This window comes from Terrapene carolina, unplaced genomic scaffold (genome assembly GCF_002925995.2).
Source record: "Terrapene carolina triunguis isolate 2854851 unplaced genomic scaffold, T_m_triunguis-2.0 Scaffold212, whole genome shotgun sequence".
Lineage (NCBI taxonomy): Eukaryota > Metazoa > Chordata > Testudines > Emydidae > Terrapene > Terrapene triunguis.
In genome coordinates, this window is record NW_020664563.1 from 3489625 (window position 1) to 3510624 (window position 21000).

General features: G+C 46.3%; 1 protein-coding gene across 1 annotated transcript in view; it reads left to right on the plus strand.

The window, feature by feature from the left end:
* Positions 1 to 21000, plus strand: part of LOC113407516 (neurogenic locus notch homolog protein 2-like) — a 140920-nt gene that overhangs the window by 10566 nt on the left and 109354 nt on the right. Inside the window, exon 2 of the mRNA XM_026656110.2 lies at positions 18037 to 18118. Coding sequence (XP_026511895.1) covers positions 18037 to 18118 — 82 coding nt within the window. The remainder of the gene's footprint in view (positions 1 to 18036; positions 18119 to 21000) is intronic.

Here is a 21000-nt window from a genome sequence, read left to right on the forward strand (position 1 = left end):
GGGGGGGGGGGGGGGGGGCGCAAGGTGGAAGTTTCGCCTAGGGCGCGAAACATCCTTCCACCGTCCCTGTCTGTACTGTTCCATCCCTCTGGAGTTCTTTCAACCTTTCAGTTGGCAAATCTTTATGTAATCTATTTTAGCCTTTTGTAAGATACCTACTATCATTGGTAACTGTACATTGGAGAAAGGGCAATTTTCTCTCAACTTCCCGTGTTCCTGGGATGCATGATTGTTCTTTTACTGTTTTCTTCTTCATTCTCCCCAGTTTGTCACCCTGGGAAGCTACTGTTACTGCAAGAATGTTGTGATGGGTTTGGTCGCAGAGACCCCCTTGGGACTGTCACCTGATGTGCTGGAATTACCTCTGAGCCCATTTTCCACTGCCAGCTTAGGACTCCAGAACCCTGCCTTGTTGATCCAGACACGCTAGTCTGCTGCAACACAGACCCAGGTCTGGTCCACGCCCCCAAAGCTGCAGACTTTAACCAAAAATTGCTCAGCAAGTCACCTATCTCCATCACCCAGACACCCAGTTCCCAATGGGATCCAAACCCCAAATAAATCCGTTTTACTCTGTATAAAGCTTATATAGGGTAAACTCATAAATTGTCAGCCCTCTATAACACTGATAGAGATATATGCACAGCTGTTTGCTCCCCCAAGTATTAATCACTTACTCTGGGTTTACTAATAAACAAAAGTGATTTTATTAAGTATAAAAAGTAGGATTTAAGTGGTTTCAAATAATAACAGACAGAACAAAGTAAGTTACCAAGCAAAATAAAACAAAACACGCAAGTCTAAGCCTAATACATTTAAGAAACTGAATACAGGTAAATCTCACCCTCAGAGTTGTTCCAATAAGCTTCTTTCACAGACCAGACTCCTCCTTAGTCTGGGTCCAATCCTTTCCCCTGGTACAGTTCTTGTTAGTTCCAGCTCAGGTGGTAACTAGGGGATTTCTCATGACTGCAGTCCCCTTTGTTCTGTTCCACCCCCTTTTATGGCTTTGGCACAAGGCGGGAATCTTTTGTCTCTCTGGGTCACCACCCTGCCGTCTAAATGGAAAAGCCTCAGGTTTAAGATAGATTCTAGTACCAGGTGACATGGTCACATGTCCTGTGAGACCCCAAGCCTCCATTCTTTCCGGCCAGACTCACACGAACACAGGAAGGCTTACAAGTAAACGGAGACATTTACAACCAATTGTTCTAGTTAATGGGAGCCATCAAGATTCTAAGCCACCATTAATGGCCCACAATTTGTATAATTACAATAGCACCTCAGAGTAATACTTCATATTTCTAGTTTTAAATACAAGCATGGTACATTCATACAAATAGGATGAACACAGTCAGTAGATTATAAGCTTTGTAATGATACCTTACAAGAGACCTTTTGCATAAAGCATATTCCAGTTGCATTATATTTACACTCATAAGCATATTTCCATAAACATATGGAGTGCAAAGTCACAAATGCCTTCTTTATCAAAGAGGTAAACGTTGCTTTTTACTAGAACTTGGGCAAGGCTGGTCTCTGTCTGATCTCTGCTAGTAAGGTGTTCTGCAGCTGCAGTTTTGCTGCTCAGCATATTCCAGATGGTAGAAAGTGTTCCTTGCCTCTAATGCAACGAGTGCCTCAGAGCAGAGGGAAATCCAGCAGGGTCCCAGGGCTATCTTGAGGAGCACTGTTCCGATTCTTCGATTCAAGGAAGAACTGATGTTCTCTCGTGCCTCAAATTTCTTACCTCTCTCTGGTAACATCTCTGTCTTTCCTATGTTCCGTATGAGCCAGCTACTCTTCACTGACATTCCTAGTGCTTGGAAAAATTGTGGTGATGGCATGGGCTGCATTGATGAAGAAAACACACAGCTGAATGTCATCAGTGTATTTACACTGGACTCATGGTCTTTCAGTACCTTACTGCAAGGGTGTGGATAGGGTGGGCTCAACTTACGGTGGCTGGACAATGCTCTGTCCTCAGGGCAAGCCTGCAGGTTTGGAGACTGAACTTCCTCTTTCCTTCATGGGGGTGTGTGTGTTTGTGTGTGCGCGCGCGCGTCCGTCCATTCGTCCGTCCCTCCCTCCCTGGGTGTAGCCATGGGTGGGTCTGGGAAGGTGGCCAGGGTTGGGGGAGAGAAAGGCAGGCAGAAAGAGGATGGGGAAGGGAAGTGCCCTGGGCTGTGTTGCTGTGCCTGTAGGCAGCTGGGAAACGCCTGCCCCGCCATAAATCCCTGCCCTGTTGTGGGGTTGGAGACTGAAGCCCCAGCCATGCTGTGACCCGCACTTTGCTGATAAATGGATGCTGTGCCCCTCCCCACCACCCCCCATGCCTGTGGGCAGGAACTGCCCATCTGTCCTGGTCCCTGAAGTCAGATAGAGGCTCCTTCCTGCCCTGGCTCTGCACCTTCTCCGCAAGTCACCGCACCCCTCAGCCCAGCCAGGCACGTCTACCAAGGGAGAGTCCTGGGATGGGAAGGGAGCCCTGGGGTATGTCTGTGCTGCAGCTGGGAGCGTGCTGCTGCTTACCAGCTGAACTAAACGGACACTCACTAGCTATACTTTAACTAGCCACCAAGTACAAACCTACCTGGACTCCCTGGTGCATACTCAGGTGGCTATCACGAGCCACTGCCCATGCCATCTCAGGGCCAGCTATTTTTAGCATGCTAGTTCAAGCAGAGCTAGCACAAGTCTGTCTATTGCAGTTGGAAGCATGAACGTGGTGTCGATATACCCGTAAAGTCTGGTTACATTCAAGTTGGGGGTTTGATTCCGAGCTTGCATAGATGTAACTGCACTAGCTTTGCACTAGCTTTGCTTGGGCTAGTGCCTAAAAACAGAAGTCGTAGCCAGAGCATCATGAGGGGCTAGCCACCCCAAGTATGTACCCAGCATCTCAAATGGCATGGACTTATGGTGACCAGTCCCTCCTACCACTTCCATGGCTGTATTCTGTTTTATTTTTTTCATTGAGCTAGCATGAGTATGCCTCTGACATACCTCAGGCTTGGATTGGGTGGGCCTCGGTGCTAATTCCAGCCCACCTGTAGCTACGCCCCTTCCTTACTGATCAGTCTCATGTAATGTTGGTGTGGGTGGGGGAATAGTATTGCCCTTTGTAAGGACCTTCAGATGAACTCTCTGAAGCTTGATAGTGATCAAGGGGATGAACTGTGTAGAGGAAACTGTGAGATATTGCTCCTGATGTCCATGGGCAGTGGTTTCAACGTATCTGATAACAGTTAGTTTCATGGAGTTTTCTCCAGTGTTGTAGAAGCTCGTACCTTGGGAGTGTATTGCATTGCAAGCTTTGTTTTCTGTGTACAGAATCTCACCATAGTAGCTTTCTCTAGAAATGAGGACTTAGTGCCCTGCTGAGGATCTTTAGTTTATCTTTCTGTTCAAACCACTTGTAGTGAAGAAAGTTGCTGGGCTTTACCAATTTCCATGCAAGGATCTGAGTACTTTTCTCACATGATTCATGTTTCCTCTTGGTCTTAGCTAGATAAGCTGTGGATATCATAGAATATCAGGGTTGGAAGGGACCTCAGGAGGTCATCTAGCCCAACCCCCTGCTCAAAGCAGGACCAATCCCCAACTAAATCCCCAAATGGCCCCCTCAAGGATTGAACTCACAACCCTGGGTTTAGCAGGCTAATGCTCAAACCTCTGAGCTATCCCTAAAGGTGTTAAACCTTACAGGGGGTCTCAAACTCCCGGCGCATGGGCCATCTGTGGCCCGCGAGCCTCCCCAATGTGGCCTGTGGGGCTCTAGCAGTTTTGGGGCCGGGTCTCTCCCTTGGCCCCACCTGCCGTCCCCAGGCTCTCCCCGCTCGGGGGCCCTGGCAGTGCAGCGGAGCTGAACGGCGTCTGCCTGCTCGCTCCAGTGGCTGCCGGCCCCTCCCTGCAGCCCAGGGGCAGGGTGGGGCTGTGCCTCCGCACGCTGCCCCCGCCCTGAGTGCCCCTGCGGCCAATGGGACACTGGGGGGGCGGTGCCTGGGGGCAGAAGCACGTGGAGGCCCCGCAGGCTGCCCTGCCTTGGAGCTCCAGGTAAATGCTTCACCCCCAACCCCCTCCCAGAGCCTGCACCCCCACCCCTCCCCACACCCTTCCTCCTACCGCCAAACTCCCTCCCAGAGCCTGCACCCCCTCTCCACACTCCCCCAGCCCCCAAACTCATCCCAGAGCCTGCACCCTGACCCCCTCCCCCACCCAAACTCCCTCCCAGAGGACAACCTCTCACCCCTTCTGCACCCAGACGTCCAGCTCCCAATGGGATCCAAACCCCAAATAAATCCGTTTTACTCTGTATAAAGCTTAAACTCAAATTGTCTGCCCTTTATAACACTGATAGAGAGATATGCACAGCTGTTTGCTCCCCCAGGTATTAATCACTTACTCTGGGTTAATAAAATAACTTTTGTTTATTAATTAAGTATAAAAAGTAGGATTTTAAGTGGTTTCAAGTAATAACACACAGAACAAAGTAAGTTACCAAGCAAAATAAAACCAAAACATGCAAGTCTAAGCCTAATACATTTCAGAAACTGAATACAAAGAAATCTTACCCTCAGAGATGTTCCAATAAGCGTCTTTCACAGACTAGTTTCAGAGTAGCAGCCGTGTTAGTCTGTATCCGCAAAAAGAACAGGAGTACTTGTGGCACCTTAGAGACTAACAAATTTAATCATGAAGTTGATGGATTTCCACTCCATACGGCTAAATGCAGTGCCTTGCACAAACATCTCTCTACACTAGGGAGGTTAAACAATTCATAGCCATCCTGAACAGTATCCAGCCCCATAGATCAATGCTTTGTCCCCTCCCCACACCCAGGGGAGGAAGTAACCTTGTGTGGTGGGTTTGGTTACAGAGATCCCTTTGGGACTGTCACCTGATGTGCTGAAATTATCTGAGCCCGTTTTCCCTGATGGCTTTGAACTCCAGAACCCTGCCTTGTTGAGCCAGACACGCTAGTCTGCTGCAACACAGACCCAAGTCTGGTCCACGCCCCCAAAGCTGCAGACTTTAACCAAAACCCGCTCAGCAAGTCACTTATCTCCTGCACCCAAACTCCCTCCCAGAGCCTGCACCCCAATCCCCTACCCCAGACCTCCTCCCCCACCCAAACTCTTTCCCAGAGCCTTAGGCAGGTGGGAGTTAGAGTTTTTTGGGGGACAGAGTTTTTGGGAGGCGGGTTCTGGGTGGCATGAGTGACATTGGCCCACTGGGAGGATTTGAGGACTGGCACTGGCGCTAAGGTAAATTGAGTTTGAGACCCCTGCCTTACACCCACAGTACCATAAGAAGCCAGGAAGATCAACACAGTGGAAGGAAGTTGCAGTCTGCTATATTAAGTGAGATCAAAAGATTTGAAAATACTGGGCTTGTGCTCTTTTTATTGCTTTAGGGTATAAAAATGCCTGGAATGGCTTTTTAATAAGAATTCTGCTTGTTTTTCCATAGAACTATCAGGAATATAAAGTCTAATCTTCCTGGTTTTGTTGGAGGATTAGAGGATGTTGTGAGCTCTTAATACCTCATTTGAAGATGTGGAATATTTAATGTTTTGAGTTAATTAATCCTTTGTTAGTCATGGAAGTTAAATGGAGATATCCTATCTCCTAGAACTGGAAGGGACCTTGAAAGATCATCGAGTCCAGCCCCCTGCCTTCACTAGCAGGACCAAGTACTGATTTTGCCCCAGATCCCTAAGTGGCCCCCTCAAGGATTGAACTCACAACCCTGGGTTTAGAAGGCCAATGCTCAAACCACTGAGCTATCCCTCTCTCTCTACAGAATAGGTCTCTACAGAAACAAAACAAAGTTTAATCAGTTTGATTTAAAAGGCCTTTCCCTCTTCAAAAAATTTATTGTCATTATTAACATACATGAATTTTTCATACAAGTATTAACAAACCTTATTCATAACCAATATCTGCTACCTTTAAAGACTCATTTGCATTTTGGCAACACCTTATCTGTATTTCGCTTATTCAGATTCCCAAAATGGTAACCAGTAATTATAAAATTGACTTCATCCTGATATAAGGCTATCATTTTTTCATTGAAAGGATTTTCTCTACTTTATTTCTCCGTGCCACTACTGTTGGAAGAACTGTCCTTTTCCAAAAGTGAACTCTCTCACCATCTGGCTGCTAGTAATAATTATGTTTGTTGATGGGTCCTTCCTAGAGTCAATACTCTTTTTTTTTTTTTTTTTTGTACTGTAATCTGATAGATTTACCATGGGTTTTATGGGTAGCCTAACTAGTTAGCTTAAATTCTATTTCTGTCTCTCCCCCCCCCCTAAATTTTAGGGCATTCTGACTCTTTATGCAGAGAGGTCCCCATTCCTTCATATCTTTTCCAGGATTTGACTCCTCCTTTATATATTTTCCTTAGCTTAAATGGAGCAACATACCATTGGTAAAATATTTTGTAGTTTTCCTTAATGGATACACAAATAAATGAGGTATTGATCCTTTCTCCAGATATTTTCCCTTTGTTCCAAAGTGGTATTTATTTTAGATGCTCTTTCCATTTTTCTGTAGAGGTAGTCTTATCTTCTAGATCAGAGGTTTTCAACCTTTTTTCATTTGCAAACCCCTAAGAAATTTCAAATGGAGGCGTGTACCCCTTTGGAAATCCTAGACACATTCTGTGAACTCCCAGGGGTCCATGGACCAAAGGTTGAAAACCACTGTTCTAGGTCCATCAGTAATCTTTCATTATACCATGTGTAGATAACCAGTGTTATACCATATGTGTTATCCCAGGCCATTTGAGAGGTCTTTTCCCAAAAATCAGTGTTTCTATCCTTGCTAATGGTCTCCTAAAACTTGGACTTCCTAAATGGAATTTCATATAATGCCTTAGTAACAAATAAGCCCAGACTGGTATAATAATATTCCCCATGAGTTCTTTGATGGTATTAATATCCATAAGTTTATTATAGAATAGCTCTCTGATGGTTGTGTGTACCCTTTTCCCTCCTATTTATTATCTATTGGATTACATAATCCTTGAAATTCTAGATTGTTTCTGATGGGTGTAAGTGGGGACGGCAGGATCTACCTGTTTATATCAAATTCCGTATCCACAGTGTCACCATGGGACATGGATATTTTTCTTTTTGTGTTAGTCTGTATTTCTTAGGTAAAAAATCAATGCACTACATTTATTTTTAAAGTCCTGTTTGATTTCCACCACATGTTTACTGGGGTCACTATGGTACAAGGCTGATGGTAACTTTAGTTGAGCTGTTCAGATATATATTAGTAAATTTGGTACTCCCAGTCCCTCTTCGAGTGGGTCTATAGAGTTTTCTTGTTTTTTTCTGGGTAACTTATTGGACCGTACAAAGCAGCAGTGTAGCCTAATGGGTAGAGCACTGGACTGGGACTCAGGAGACCTAGGATCTATTTTTGGCTCTGCCTGCTGGGCAACCTTGGGCAGGTCACTTCTTCTCTCTGTGCCTTAGTTTCCCTATCTGTAAAATGGAATAATGATACTGATCTCCTTTGTAAAGTGCTTAGAGGTCTGCTGATGAAAAACACTAGACAAGAGTGCAATATTATTTATTATCATTACTCAAGTATGCATCCAAGACCAGTGCATTTTTTTTCAGATTGAAATAATGGGAGGAAAAATTCATATGCTGATTGAGGATAGGAGAGAGATTGACTATTAAATGTTTAGTTTAGATGACAAACTCAAATACATCTTGCAGCTTTCTCATCATAGATTCCTCTAGCTGTGTGTGTGTGTGTGTGTAATAACTATATAGCCTGATATATCCCTGAATTCATTAATTTTTCAGAAGCCTTAGATTTCACTAAATTGGAAACCATTAGTATCACATTGTCTGTATGCAGCACAATTTTATGTTCTGTTTTATTAATTGTTAACCCCTGTTATGCTGCTATTTTGCCATATATTTTGTGCCAGGAGTTCAATAAAGGAGGATAGCGTTGTCTGGTTCCTGTTTTGTAGTTAGAATTCTTGGGAGTGTACCTTATTAACTTTTGTCCCAGTAGAAGGGGAGTCATATTTATCCATGTCTTCATATTGCCTCCAAAACTCATCCTTGATAGCAATGTTTCCAGGAAAGACCACTCTACTTTATCAAAGGCCACCTCAGCATCTAAGGATAACAGCAGACCTTTATTTGGGTTGTTCTGTTCTGCCTATCATGAATTACTCTTATGACTTGTCTGTTATCACTCAGTTGTATGTTATGGATGAAACCGGTTTGATCAGTGTGTATTAATTGAGGCAGGACTGTTTTTATTCTGGCCAGTCTTTGAAAATATTTTCTACATTAAGAAGCAAAATTGGTTTAAATGAGTCATGTGTAGTAGTTTGTCTTTGCAGCTTTGTTATTTGTTATACCATCTTTCATTATAGTGGGAGTTTCCTTACTCTAAGAAATCATTAGCATGGTTGGCTTACCTGTAGTGATATCTAATATCTGTCATCGTATAAAACTCTACTGAAAACCACTTTTGTCCTGGGATTTTTGTGTTGGCTTTGATTGTAATAGCTTATGTGACTGCCTTCCTTTATTGGTCTTTCTAAGTCTATCAACTATTCCTGAGTTAACCTTGGCATGATAGCCTCAACATATTCCATAAGTTCCCCCAAGACGCCTTATAGTTGGAGGCATAAAGATTTGTGATTGCCTGAATTCAACAATCTTTAACAGTTTTATATTTTACTACTCTTTTACATTTGTATTTCACTCGTCCCTTTTTAATCTATAGTCAACCTGTGCAGCTCTTTGCCAGAGGATGTTACGAAGGCCAAGAGTATAACAGGGTTCGAAAAAGAGCTAGATAAGTTCATGGAGACTAGGTCCATCAATGGCTATTAGCCAGGATGGGCAGGGATGCAAAACCAGGCTCTCAAGTGTCCCTGGCCTCTGTTTGCCAGAAGTTGGGAATGGGCAATAGGGGATGGATCGCTTAATGATTACCTGTTCTGTTCATTCCCTCTGAAGCACCTGGCATTGGCCACTGTAGGAAGACAGGATACTGGGCAAGGTGGACCATTGGTCTGACCCAGTATGGCTGTTCTTATGAGTTTATTAACCTTATTACCCCATCATGATATCTCTGTTTCAGCCAGATATGAGGGCCTTTTCAGTTGTCTCCAAGTATGGCATTTAGATGCCTGCTGAAAGCCTTCTCTTAATAGCTGAACTCTAACTCTCATAGGGCTTGTTTACACTTACTGGGGGATCCACGAATGGCGATCAATGCATCGGCAGTCAATTTAGTGGGTCTAGTGAAGACCCGCTAAATTGACCGCAGATCGCTCTCCCATCAACTCCTGTACTCCACTGGATCGAGAAGTGTAGGGGGAGTCAACGGGAGAGCGTCTCCAGTTGACATCACGTAGTGTGGACCCTGCGGTAAGTAGAGCTAAGCTACATACGCTATTCACGTAACTTAAATTGCGTAGCTTAGATCAAATTTCTCCTGTAGTGTAGACAAGGCCTTAGTTCTTGGGATAAAACTTCACTATTTCTTTTCGACTTTCAAGCCTAGATTGGGCCTGAATCTCTAAGGTAAAAAAAAGCAGAAGTATAAAAAAAAAAATCACAGCTTTCAGGTTGCTTTTTACATCATAAAGAATCAAGAAGGGGCACGAGCTTACTTCCCCCCCCCCCCCCCTCTTTAACCTTGCACATCACTCATTAAGAGGTTCCTTTGCCAGTGAAGTTAAATCTGGGATAAATTGTCACATTTGCATGAACACCTTTCAAGCAAGATGCTTAAGATGTTGTAAGAGTCAGTTCCTTGGGAACGTCATTCGATGCATCTGATGCTGTCATATCTGTGGCTGCCAATTCTTTCACTATAATATCCTTGGAGATACGGCCTGATGTGCAGGCTAAAGTAGACCTACTGGCTGAGGATTTGGATCTACTCAGCGTATGTCTTCACTGCAGAATTAATTTAGGTTTTTTGCTTGGGTGTTGCCACAAAAACCCCTTCTGTTCACCTACACGACCCTCATGTGAGTTTGGTGCTTTCAGCCTGGGCTAGTTGGCCTTGCTAGGGATAGAGCCTGAGTGTTGTTTTCACTTGGTCTGGTAACCCACCCACTTAGCAGTGAGGATGCAGGCTAAACCACTAGAGTGCTGATAGTCCTCCAGTGCCTTCCCACAATTTTCCCCATGTGCCTAGAAGACAGACAAATTCTCTCACACTTCACTCAGAAAGAATCATGGAGCAGCTCAGTTTACTGCCGCACAAAGAACCGTGGGATGTGCCCGGCAGTCCTAGCGACACACACAGGGGTGAGCACAGCACCAGTGAGGACACAGTAATTCAGATGTGGCTTTGTACTGTGGCTGCTCACACCCGGCCTAGGCACCCAGTTGCCAATCACCCGAGTGAATGCTGCCGTGAAGATGTACTCTAAGAAAACGAATTTTCTGACAAAAGAAAAGGAGACAAAGTCATAGCAGCCTCCTTGGCTATGTTGCAAGCTCTTTCAGGCTGAAGAGGCAGATCAGTTATACGCTAACCTAATGATTAATGAAGGCAGGAGGGATCTTGTGAGAGAAGGGGTAAGAATCAGTGACAACATGACTCAAAAACCTTGTTTGATCCACTTGGTCCCTGTGCAACTTTAGAAGACAAAATAGACTGACCAGACCTGTCTTTCCAGAGAATACCCTCTTCCTTCATGTTGAGCATACAGTACATTTTCAGGTAACTATGTTTAGCATAACCTTAATATACTGTTTATTGTGGGTGAGTTCATGATATTTGAAGCTTTACTTTTATTTTCTGACTCTTGTGTGTAGCTTGGTAAGGTAGCCTAGACATGGTTTTTGATGTAAACAAAGTAACTGAAGTTGCTTATTTCTCTGCATTCATTATTAAATTGTCTTCCTGCATTTCATGATAATTTTAGCAATGCTTCTTGCACAGAGAAGAAGCTAATTTTGCTATGGGAGCCATAGACTCTAATTTCCCTTGTGTATATAAAAGAATGTTTTCAGGTTAAACTATTTTAGCTTTTTGAGTACCTCTTTCAGTAATTTTAAATATTTGTAATGTAATTGGAACAATTTTAATCTTATTTATATTTGATTGTTTTTGTTTAGTCTATTTTAATTGTCCAAGCTGAAGGAAGTACACAAAGAAGTCGCTTTCACTTCTGTTTAGTCAGTATTGGATTATCATGCCCTATCATGCACTACAGTTAAATGCTTGATTTGTACTGTCCAATTTGTACAGCTATTGAAACTGACAACGTAACCCTCAGTGCTTTAATGATCTGCTAGGCAGCAGTTCAAGGTGATGCTATTTTGTTGGAAAAACAGAGGGACTTAATCTTTGCTCTTCTGTTCCAGTCTTTGGGCTGATAAACTGGGACAGAGGCTGCACACATTTCTTGCTACTGTAAGAATCTACTCTTCTTTGCCTGTGCTACTCTGCTTTGATTCACTGCTCTGCAGGATCATTATAGAAAAACTGAATGCAGTCACCCTCTTATTTCCTTATTCTTGGCCATGCCAAGATGCTATTGAAAGTTAAGTCTATATTGGTGGCCAAATGCTAGTTACACTTTTGACTGGGTTACAAAAAGTCAAACAGTCAGTTTTCATTGTAGTGACAAAGTGGGAATGTTATTAAGGTTTCCTCTGAATACTGTGTGGGTGTCTCAGTTTCCTCTATGCATTTCTTAAGTATCTAGGTGGTGGGATAAGGGTGTGTGATTGTTGCAGAGCCCTAGGCAGGTGTGATGCTGTCTGTACAGAGCATGGCCGACACCCTGTCTCCTCTCAAGTGATGGCCTGGGCCCCTCCCCTGCAAGGTGCCAACTGAAGGTGTTGGAGAATGTAGAATGTGGGACTCACCCCTGCGGCGCCTCCTGCTGGCCATCTCAGGGAATTAGCTCGCCAGCCTCCAGAGCACCCTCTGCAGGCCGGTGTCCCGCTTGCCGCCGGCCCCATGTCCCTCACGGACCCCGGTGCCCTTTTATCTGGGGTGCTGCCCCCTGGCAATACCCCCACACTCTGCCTCTGGGTCTCCCCTCTCTGGGGAACCCCCAACCCTCTAATCCCCACCTTGCCTCAGTCTGGGCTACTGCCAGTCATCATCAAGTCCCTGCTCCTTGGGGTAGGCTGCAGTGTAAAAGCCACTCTTCATAGGCAAGGTTGGGTCTGGACCTGCTGCCTCTCTCTGCAACACAGTGCCTCTCTGGGGCCTTGGACAAGGCCCTGCAGCCTGGGGAGTTGCCAGCCTGGAACTCCCCAGCCCTACCTCACTCTAGGCACCCTGAGCTTCCCAGCAGCCAGGCCCCTCTCTTTCTGAAGGCAGAGAGAGTCTGTCTGTGCTTCTGGGCCACTGGCCTTTTTATACAAGTCAGCTGTGGCTTGATTGAGGCGTGGCCACAGCTGTGGCTGTTTTCCCAATCCGCCGAGGCTTGCTGCTTTCCTAGCAGCAGCCCTCTCGCTGTCTCAGCCGTCTCCCAGGGCTGATTTCAAGCCCTTCAGGGCAGGAGCAGGTGACTACCCCACTACACCCCCCCACACCTCAAGATCCCCTCTAACGGAGGGGCGGGGGGTTGTTCTACCTGCCCAGTTTTCCCCTCAGTTGGGCCCGCAGGACATCCCGTTCCTGCCGCAGATGCTCCAGCATGAGGAGCAACCGGCCACCCTCCGGAAGGGTTTGGGTACCCATTGTAGCCCACTTAGCTCCCAAGTGGGTTCCCCTTGCTGGTTGGGTCTCCACCGTGGCCTGTCTCGCCCCCATGTGGATTCCCCTGTTGAGCTGGGGCCCCTCTGTCCCAGACCCCCCCCCTCTTCTGGGCCCCTGGTCTTCACCACCCCCTGCTTTGGGGTAGTCTCAGACCGAGCCCGATCCTCTGGCCTTCCCCTCCTTCTCTGGGGGCAAGGCCGCTTTCTCTGGCCCCCCTTGTGGCATAGGTAGCACAGCCAGCGCATTCCTTGGGCCACCTCCAGGCTAGGCCTGGTCCTGGGAGTCCCATGAGGGCACTCCCTCTTCTTGTGCCCCAGCTCCCCACAGTCCCAACAAGTTTGGAGCCCCCCCGTTAACTTCACAGGGGGCACTCGAGTCTCTCCACCATGTCCCAGGTGGAGCCTCTTTGCTCCATCCCAATAAGGGCACTCCCTCTTCAAGTGTCCCTGTCGCCCACAGGGGAAACAGTCTTTAGGCCCCGGCACTGGCCTCCTGCCCAAGGTGCCTGATCCCCGTTGAGGTCCATGTGCCCTCCCCCGCAGCAGCTGAAGCAGCCCTGCTTGCTGCTCGGCGAGCCAGGCCACACAGGCTCTCCAATAACAGTCCCGCCTATCGCCAGTCTTGGATCTGGGCAATCGTCCAACAGTCCTTGCCCTGGCCCCTTGTGTCAGGGGCGGACTGCTTCTGCCCACATTCTCCACCACTTGTAGCAATGTGGGACTCACCCCTGCAGCGCCTCCTGCTAGTCGTCTCAGGGAATTAGCTCGCCAGCCTCCGGAGCACCTCTGCAGGTCGGTGTCCCGCTTGCCGCCGGCCCTGTGTCCCTCACGGACCCCGGTGCCCTTTTATCTGGGGTGCTGCCCCCTGGCAATATCCCCACACTCTGCCTCTGGGTCTCCCCTCTCTGGGGAACCCCCAACCCTCTAATCCCCACCTTGCCTCAGTCTGGGCTACTGCCAGTCATCATCAAGCCCCCGCTCCTTGGGGCAGACTGCAGTGTAAAAGCCACTCCTCATAGGCAAGGTTGGGTCTGGACCTGCTGCCTCTCTCTGCAACACAGTGCCTCCCTGGGGCCTTGGACAAGGCCCTGCAGCCTGGGGAGTTGCCAGCCTGGAGCTCCCCAGCCCCTCTAGCCTTTCCCCAGCCCTGCCTCACTCTAGGCACCCTGAGCTTCCCAGCAGCCAGGCCCCCCTCTCTCTCTGAAGGCAGAGAGAGTCTGTCTGTGCTTCTGGTCCACTGGCCTTTTTATACAGGCCAGCTGTGGCCTGATTGGAGCGTGGCCACAGCTGTGGCTGTTTCCCCAATCCCCCGAGGCTTGCTGCTTTCCCAGCAGCAGCCCTCTCCCAGGGCTGATTTCAAACCCTTCAGGGCAGGAGCGGGTGACCACCCCGCTACAGAGAACAAAGAGATCAGGTGGCCTCCTGGCCTAGGAAAGAGACAAAGACCAGAGGAGGGGCTGGAGGGAGTTTCAGTTTTGGAGCTTCCTGGGGAGATGGGGGGAGGCCCAGAACCTGGGTCTGGACTTCCCACCCTCCCAAGATGGACCTGACTGACGGGTCCTGTTTTCTGTACCGACAAACTCTGTTTTAGATTATGTTCCTGTCATCTAATAAACCTTCTGTTTTACTGCCTGGCTGAGAGTCATGGTGAATCGCAGGAAGTGGGGGTTGCAGGGCCCTGACTCCCCCACACTCGGTGACATAAGGCTTCAAAGCAAATATGGAAATCTGTTTGCAAGTACTGGTGAAGAGGAAATAAACCAAATCTTCTGGTTGTCATTGTATTGGCCTTATCAGTGTGGGTAGATTGAAAATTCAAGCACTCTGAGGTAGAGACATATGAACACACACCTCTGTCTTCCTGGGCCAGTCCATTAAAATTTGCTTATAGCCACTTTATTTCTTGTCCTACTTAGAGGATAATAGAGGACCATAGAGGGTGAAGTTGCTAAATCTTAAATGCCCAGACACTTTACAATTAAAAACCATACTGGCCCAAATTTAACATTTGCTGTGGGAGCAATTAGGCTGCTGCACCAGTAATGTTGGGGATACAGTTGTAAATATAACTATGGGGTGTGGGTTATGTGGCCATTTACTATGTAGAAGCTATGGATGTTGCTGGTAAGTGGAGAAAGAGTAGGCCATGGGTGCAAAGTGTAATCAGACTGAACTTTTTTTACAGTTGCTGGAAAATAACTGTTGTAAATCTGTGTTAAAGCTCTTGTTGCCTAGTAACCCTGACCTAATAGGTTATCGTAAGGGGCTCAGAGAGGAATTTTGTTCATTTCCTGACTACTGAGCAGAGGCTGTACTGTCTCTAAGTGCCCCATTTTCTGAAATCAAGTTAATAAGAAACAGGCATTCACATTTTTGTGAGGAATAGAATTGCTGTAGCTTTAGATATTGGACTTAATTTATTTTATTTTGCTTGGGTTGTGAGTGTACAGCGTTCCTACACACCTCATAGGGTATATGAATTATTTACATTCTCAAGGATTGTTGAGCAATAACATTTCAAGCCTGATATAGTAACTGCAATCCTTTCTGAGTTGTCTGGTTTGCAAACATAATTGGATGCTGAGAAACTTTAGTAGGCCTGATAACTCTGCCTTTGTTGCTTTGTGTCTGGGGCCTCCCACCAGCTCTGTTCCTTGTTGGAGAAATTCATGTCCACAATTTAGACCCTAAGTGCTGGTTGGACAAGGAGTCCCCCTCCACCTTTGTTTTATCAAATTACTCCTGGATATAGGTGTCTGCTTCACTCAAATACAAGTAATTCAAATACAGAAGCTGAAGTTAAATGTTCAGGATTTGATACAAATCAAATAAAGCAAAACTGAAATAAGAGGCTGCCTGTTCTGCAGCATGTGGAACACATGGGTCTGTAGATTAGAATAGCAGTGCAAGAGGGGGCAGTATATTACTGAAGCTCCTAGAGGCCTTAACCAAGATCAGTGGTGTTTAGTGCTTTACAAACACACAGTATCCTTAAGCTGACAGTCTAAATCAGGGGTGGGCAAACTTTTTGGGCCGAGGGCCACATCTGGGTGGGGAAATTGTATGCAGGGCCAGGGCAGGGGGATGAGGTGCGTGAGGGAGTGCGGAGTGTGGGAGGGGGTGCGGTGTGCAGGAAGGGGCTCAGGGCAAGGGATTGGGGCAGAGGAGGGGTGCGGGGTGTATGAGAGGGCTCAGGGAAGGGGGTTGAGGTGCAGGAGAGGTACAGATTGTGGGAGGGGGCTCAGGGCAGGGGGTTGTGGTGCAGGAGGGGTGCGGGGTGCGGCAGGGGGCTCAGGGCAGGGGTTGGGGTGCAGGAGAGGTGCAGGGTGTACGAGGGGTCTCAGGGCAGGGGGTTGGGGTACAGGAGAGATTCAAGGTGCAGGCAGGGGGTTTAGGGCAGGGAGTTGGGGGGTGGGGTACAGGAGGGGTTTGGGCTCCAGCCCTGCACCGCTTACCTGAAGCAGCTCCAAGGTGGCAGTGTCGCGCGCCAGGGCAGGCTCCGTGCCTGCCTGCCCTGTCCCCGGCCCCATGCCACTCCAGGAAGCACTGTGGCCCCTGTGGGGTGTGTGGCGGGCTCGGCATGCACTGCCCTTGCCGCGCCTCCAGGTAGCTCTCCCGAAGCTCCCATTGGCCACGGTTCCCCATTCCCGGCCAATGGGAGCTGTGGGGGACGGTGCCTGGAGGCAAGGGCAACGCATGGAGCCCTCTGCCTCTCCCCCCCCCCACCCGGGGGCCCCAGTTTGCCCACCCCTGGTCTAAATAGACAAAGGCCTGGGGGGCTAAGTGGGGGTAAAACAGAGGCACAGAGGTGGAGTGACTTGCTCAAGATCATCCAGCAGGCAAGTGGCAAAACCAGGAGTAGAACCTAGGTCTCCTTATTCCGTTAGTGCCTTATTCACTAGACCAGTGGTTCCCAAACTGGGGTTCATGAACCCCTGGGGGTTCACGAAATGTTACAGGGGGTTCTCGGGAAAAAATTCCCTAATGGCGGACAGAGCTGTCCCTAGGGACCCCAGACAGCACGGGGCCAGCAGCCTGGAGCCCCTGGACTTCCAAGAGCTAAGCAGATCAAAGCAAGCATATCTATCATACTGAGGAGATTTAAACTTCAAGACTCCTTATAAGAAATGGAAAGGGAGGTGGATAATTTTTGCTGTTTTTAAAATTAAATAGGCAGGTAGTATTGTTTTTAAAATTATTATGAAGAACAAGTTTAAGCTTTGTTGTAACGTGCGTTGTTTGCCTGGACTACTCAAGACCTGAATGCATATGTAGGAGAAACTCTTTGAGTTGGCTTCTTCAATACCTGTTGAAATCTGTTTCAAATCTGATACTCCTTGATTAAACATAGGAGCCTTGTCTTATAACAGGCTTATTCAAAGTGATACAAGCTACAGAAGTGAGATCTTGGAAGGGTGTTGCCGTTTTCATAATGTAATAAAAATAATGTAATTATAAATAATAATTAATAGTAAATAGTGTGTAATAAGCATGTCATAAAAACAAATTTTATATTTCCAAGATCACTGCTTTTATAATTTATATTCAGGTAAAGGAGAAAATCCCTGGAAATATTCATTTTTAGGAGGGGGTTCGCGAGACTTGACATTTTAGTGAAAGGGGTTCTCAGGTTGTTAAAGTTTGGGAACCACTGCACTAGACCATGCTTGATGCCTCGCTAAAAGGTCTCTATATTCAGTCTACAGAATGTCTTTCCTTCTCAGTATGTAGATTCTGTTATACAAATCTTTGTTTCTTAAAAGTTAATTTGCTCCTGTTTATCTCCCAGCCATAATCTTCTGATCAGTCATAATTGTCACATTAACTGTGATGTCATAGCAATTTCTGGATTAATTTGGAGAATAAGCAGCAAATGCATGTGAGATATTGAGGAAAAGAGCCTCTCTTTTAATGCATATGTCCCAAGAGATTGGAAAGAAGGGATGGAAAAAGAGTGTGGTGCAGGATGTTCTAAGTAGAAAGTTCATCGGGAGCTGTTTTATTTAAGGGTGGCTCCTAGCCAAGGTGTAAAGTTTGAAACCATTGTGTCCTATACATTGGAGTAATGCCACTAACATCTTCGTTGTTTGCTAGAGTTACTGTGCTTTGTTTTGAAAGTCTGTCTGTTAAGAGAAACTAGATGTTTTTAGTGCCCCCATGTTGCTCCACTACACAAGCATTGTGGATTTGATTGCTTCTGCAATCCCTTGGGCTACTTTTGAAGTTTTAAATATTAAACACTTAAGTGTTTTAATACTGCTATGACATATGATGGTTACTGGCTTAACTCTCCATTGCTTTTCTTTCAGCTTTACAGTGCCTAGATGCTTTTAAGCCTTGTATCAATGAGGGAAAATGCATCTCCTATCGCAATGGCACAGGATATTGCAAGTAAGTAAGCTTTACTTTAATCCTGTCCTCTCCTCTGCTTTTCAACCCAGATCTTACACGTAAAGAAAACAACCCAAAGGCTGTGGTCAGGTTCAGGCTTAGTGTGAATTTTTGATTGACATGAAGAATCTTTGAGCCATGGCTGCCTTTGGATTGTAGGCTGCATACCTGTGGAAGAACAGAAAAATAGAGATTAGAGATGTAAAGACTTGTTACCAAGCCCTTGAAAATAGTTCCTTACATTACTCTGGTTCTCCTTTGAGCATTGTCTGAATGTGTCCTCATACTCGGGTGATGCATGTCTCTAAAGCCATAGTGTCCAAACTTTTCTATCTCCCCCCGCCCTCTTACCAGTAATGAATCTGGCCGCGCCCCTCCTCCCCATTACTCCACAGTTGGCTCAGCAGAGGAGGTTGGGCTGGGGGCAGAACTGGGGAATAAAGGCAGATCTGGCCTGGGGGCGGAGAGGAGCTGTGGCTGGGGGCGGAGCTGGGCTGGGACAGAGCAGGACTGAGTGGTGCTCCCTCCACGCCCCCCCATGGGAGCTTGCCCGAGCCCTGCCGTGCACGCTCCTGAACATTCCTCCAGGGCGTGCCCCACTGTTTGGGAACCACTGCTCTAAAGCATAGCTTGGGACTTCCTGGCTAGCAGTTTACCCTTAACTTAAGGTTCAACTTAAAAACCTGTTAGTTTTCATCCAGGTTCTTAGATTGGGCCTTGATAGTTTGACTTCTTTACGTTAAGTTAGGAATAGAGACTGTGAAAGTGTTGAACCTTATGGGCAGATTTCCCCATCCTGCTCCAAAATGTCTGTAACTTGTAGCAGGTGAGAACTCACTCCTCTTCCAGAGGCTTGGCTTTATTTACAAAAGGAACTCGAAGCTCAAAATCCAGGCCAAACTTAGCTACACCTCTACCCCGATATAACGCAACCCGATATAACACGATTTCGGATATAAGGCGGTAAAGCAGTGCTCTGGTGGGGCGGGGCTGCGCACTCCGGCGGATCAAAGCAAGTTTGATCTAACGCAGTTTCACCTATAACGCGGTAAGATTTTTTGGCTCCCGAGGACAGCGTTATATCGGGGTAGAGGTGTATTTGCAGGGTTCCTCTGAACTCTGGTACCCCCACCATAGGTTCTGTCACCTCTTTGTCTCTGGGGGGGTAACAAGCCCCATTCAGCACTGTGTCACAGGAACCCACCTATTATTTCCCAGCTCATAGGGTTGGTTTCCTGGCAAATTCTTGCAGTCTTGTTATAAATGTGACTTTGCTTTTTGCTGCTGTATGGAAAATCTCTAAACTGCAACGGGTGCACTGGAGCAGTCTGTAGTTTCTGGAAAATTACATTGTACCTGTTTGAACACAACTCACTTTTGGTAGGTTAACTTTGCAACTACAAGGATGGACATTTTTTAAAAGCAAGCTTCACCTCTGCAACAGTTGATGGTGTTGGTCATCCTCACTTGCTAAAGTCAGCTTCCCCCTTGCATGTGGTGACTGGATTTTTCAAGCCTTGTTTACTTCGTTAATGCTAGTAGTACCATTTTGTAGCACACTGAAATCCTCTCTTCTTGGTGCTTACATTCTTCAAATATTTGTAGATTTCTTCCCACCTACTTAAGCTGGCTAAGTAACCAGCTATTCATATCTAGCTCTTTTCAACATTTCCTTCATAAATCAGTCCCTCCTGCCCCTGAATGTTTGTAACCCGTCTCTAAAGTCCCTTCAACTTGTCAGTATCTTTCTGCTGATAGGGTGCCCAAAACTGAAAGCAGTATTTTGTGAAATCGCACCTGAGATGTGTAGATAGAAAATCATAATCTCCCTATACTGGGATGCCTTTTCAGTTACAAATTGATGGGGTTTTTGCAGCCATGATGCACTGCATGCTAACACTTGCTGTTCTCTATCACCTCTTAGGTTTTTCACCCTTATTGCTTCCCAGGTTTCTCCTTCCCATGCTTTAGATTAATTATTTCCCCCAGATGTATGAGTGGCATTTTTTATAGCTAAAGCTTGCTTTCTCTCCTTGTCTGTTAAATAACTTTCTGTTTCTGTCTTGTGACTGGTGTTGCAATTGCTCCCAGTCAGCACCACTTGTAAATTTATTAATCTGGTGTCTGTCTAGGTGTGCAGATCATAATAAAGGTGTTAAATAAAACTGATCCCAACACTGGTCCCTGTTGTACCTCGTTACAAACATCTCCATCTTGATACAGTGTTCTTGACTATATACCATCTCTTAGACAGTTTTCAATACACCTGGTAACTTAGCTACTTTGAATTTCTCATTTAAGATTTTGACGCTGTTTGTTGTCCAACTGTTGCTAACTTCAATATCAAGCATATGTGTCAAGAGGGACACCCAAGTAATCTAAAGCCACGATTGCTGGCAATACTTCTGGCTGGTGGTGGCTTTAATCGTTTGACAAAAATGTATGATTTAGAGGTGTTTGTAACTCTTGCTGCTGCCTTCCTCCTTTCTGATAATAGTCTAATGCAGACCCAATTGTCCCCTACTTCCAGTCTCACAGCTCAATCCTTCTTCAGGCGCCAATGAAAACTGAAGACATGCAGTGCAAGTTCTGACACCTGCATGACCTTGCACCAAATTTCCAGTTCTGGTTTAATGGTTTCTTTTTTGTAGAGAGGAAGGAAATGTAGCAGAAAACTCAAACTTAGTCCTTTAAGGTGGAATTTCCATGTTGGCTGTTAGCATCCTGTTTTCCTTTGCAATGATTATAGGGAACTTTTAATAGAGGAACTTCCCATCTGCTGGGGCAACCTAAACTATTTTCTGAGATATTTTTATAGCTGCAAGAGTAGAAACATTGTGTTCAGGAAGCTGAGCTTTCAGACCAGGGCAAGTGAGCTGACT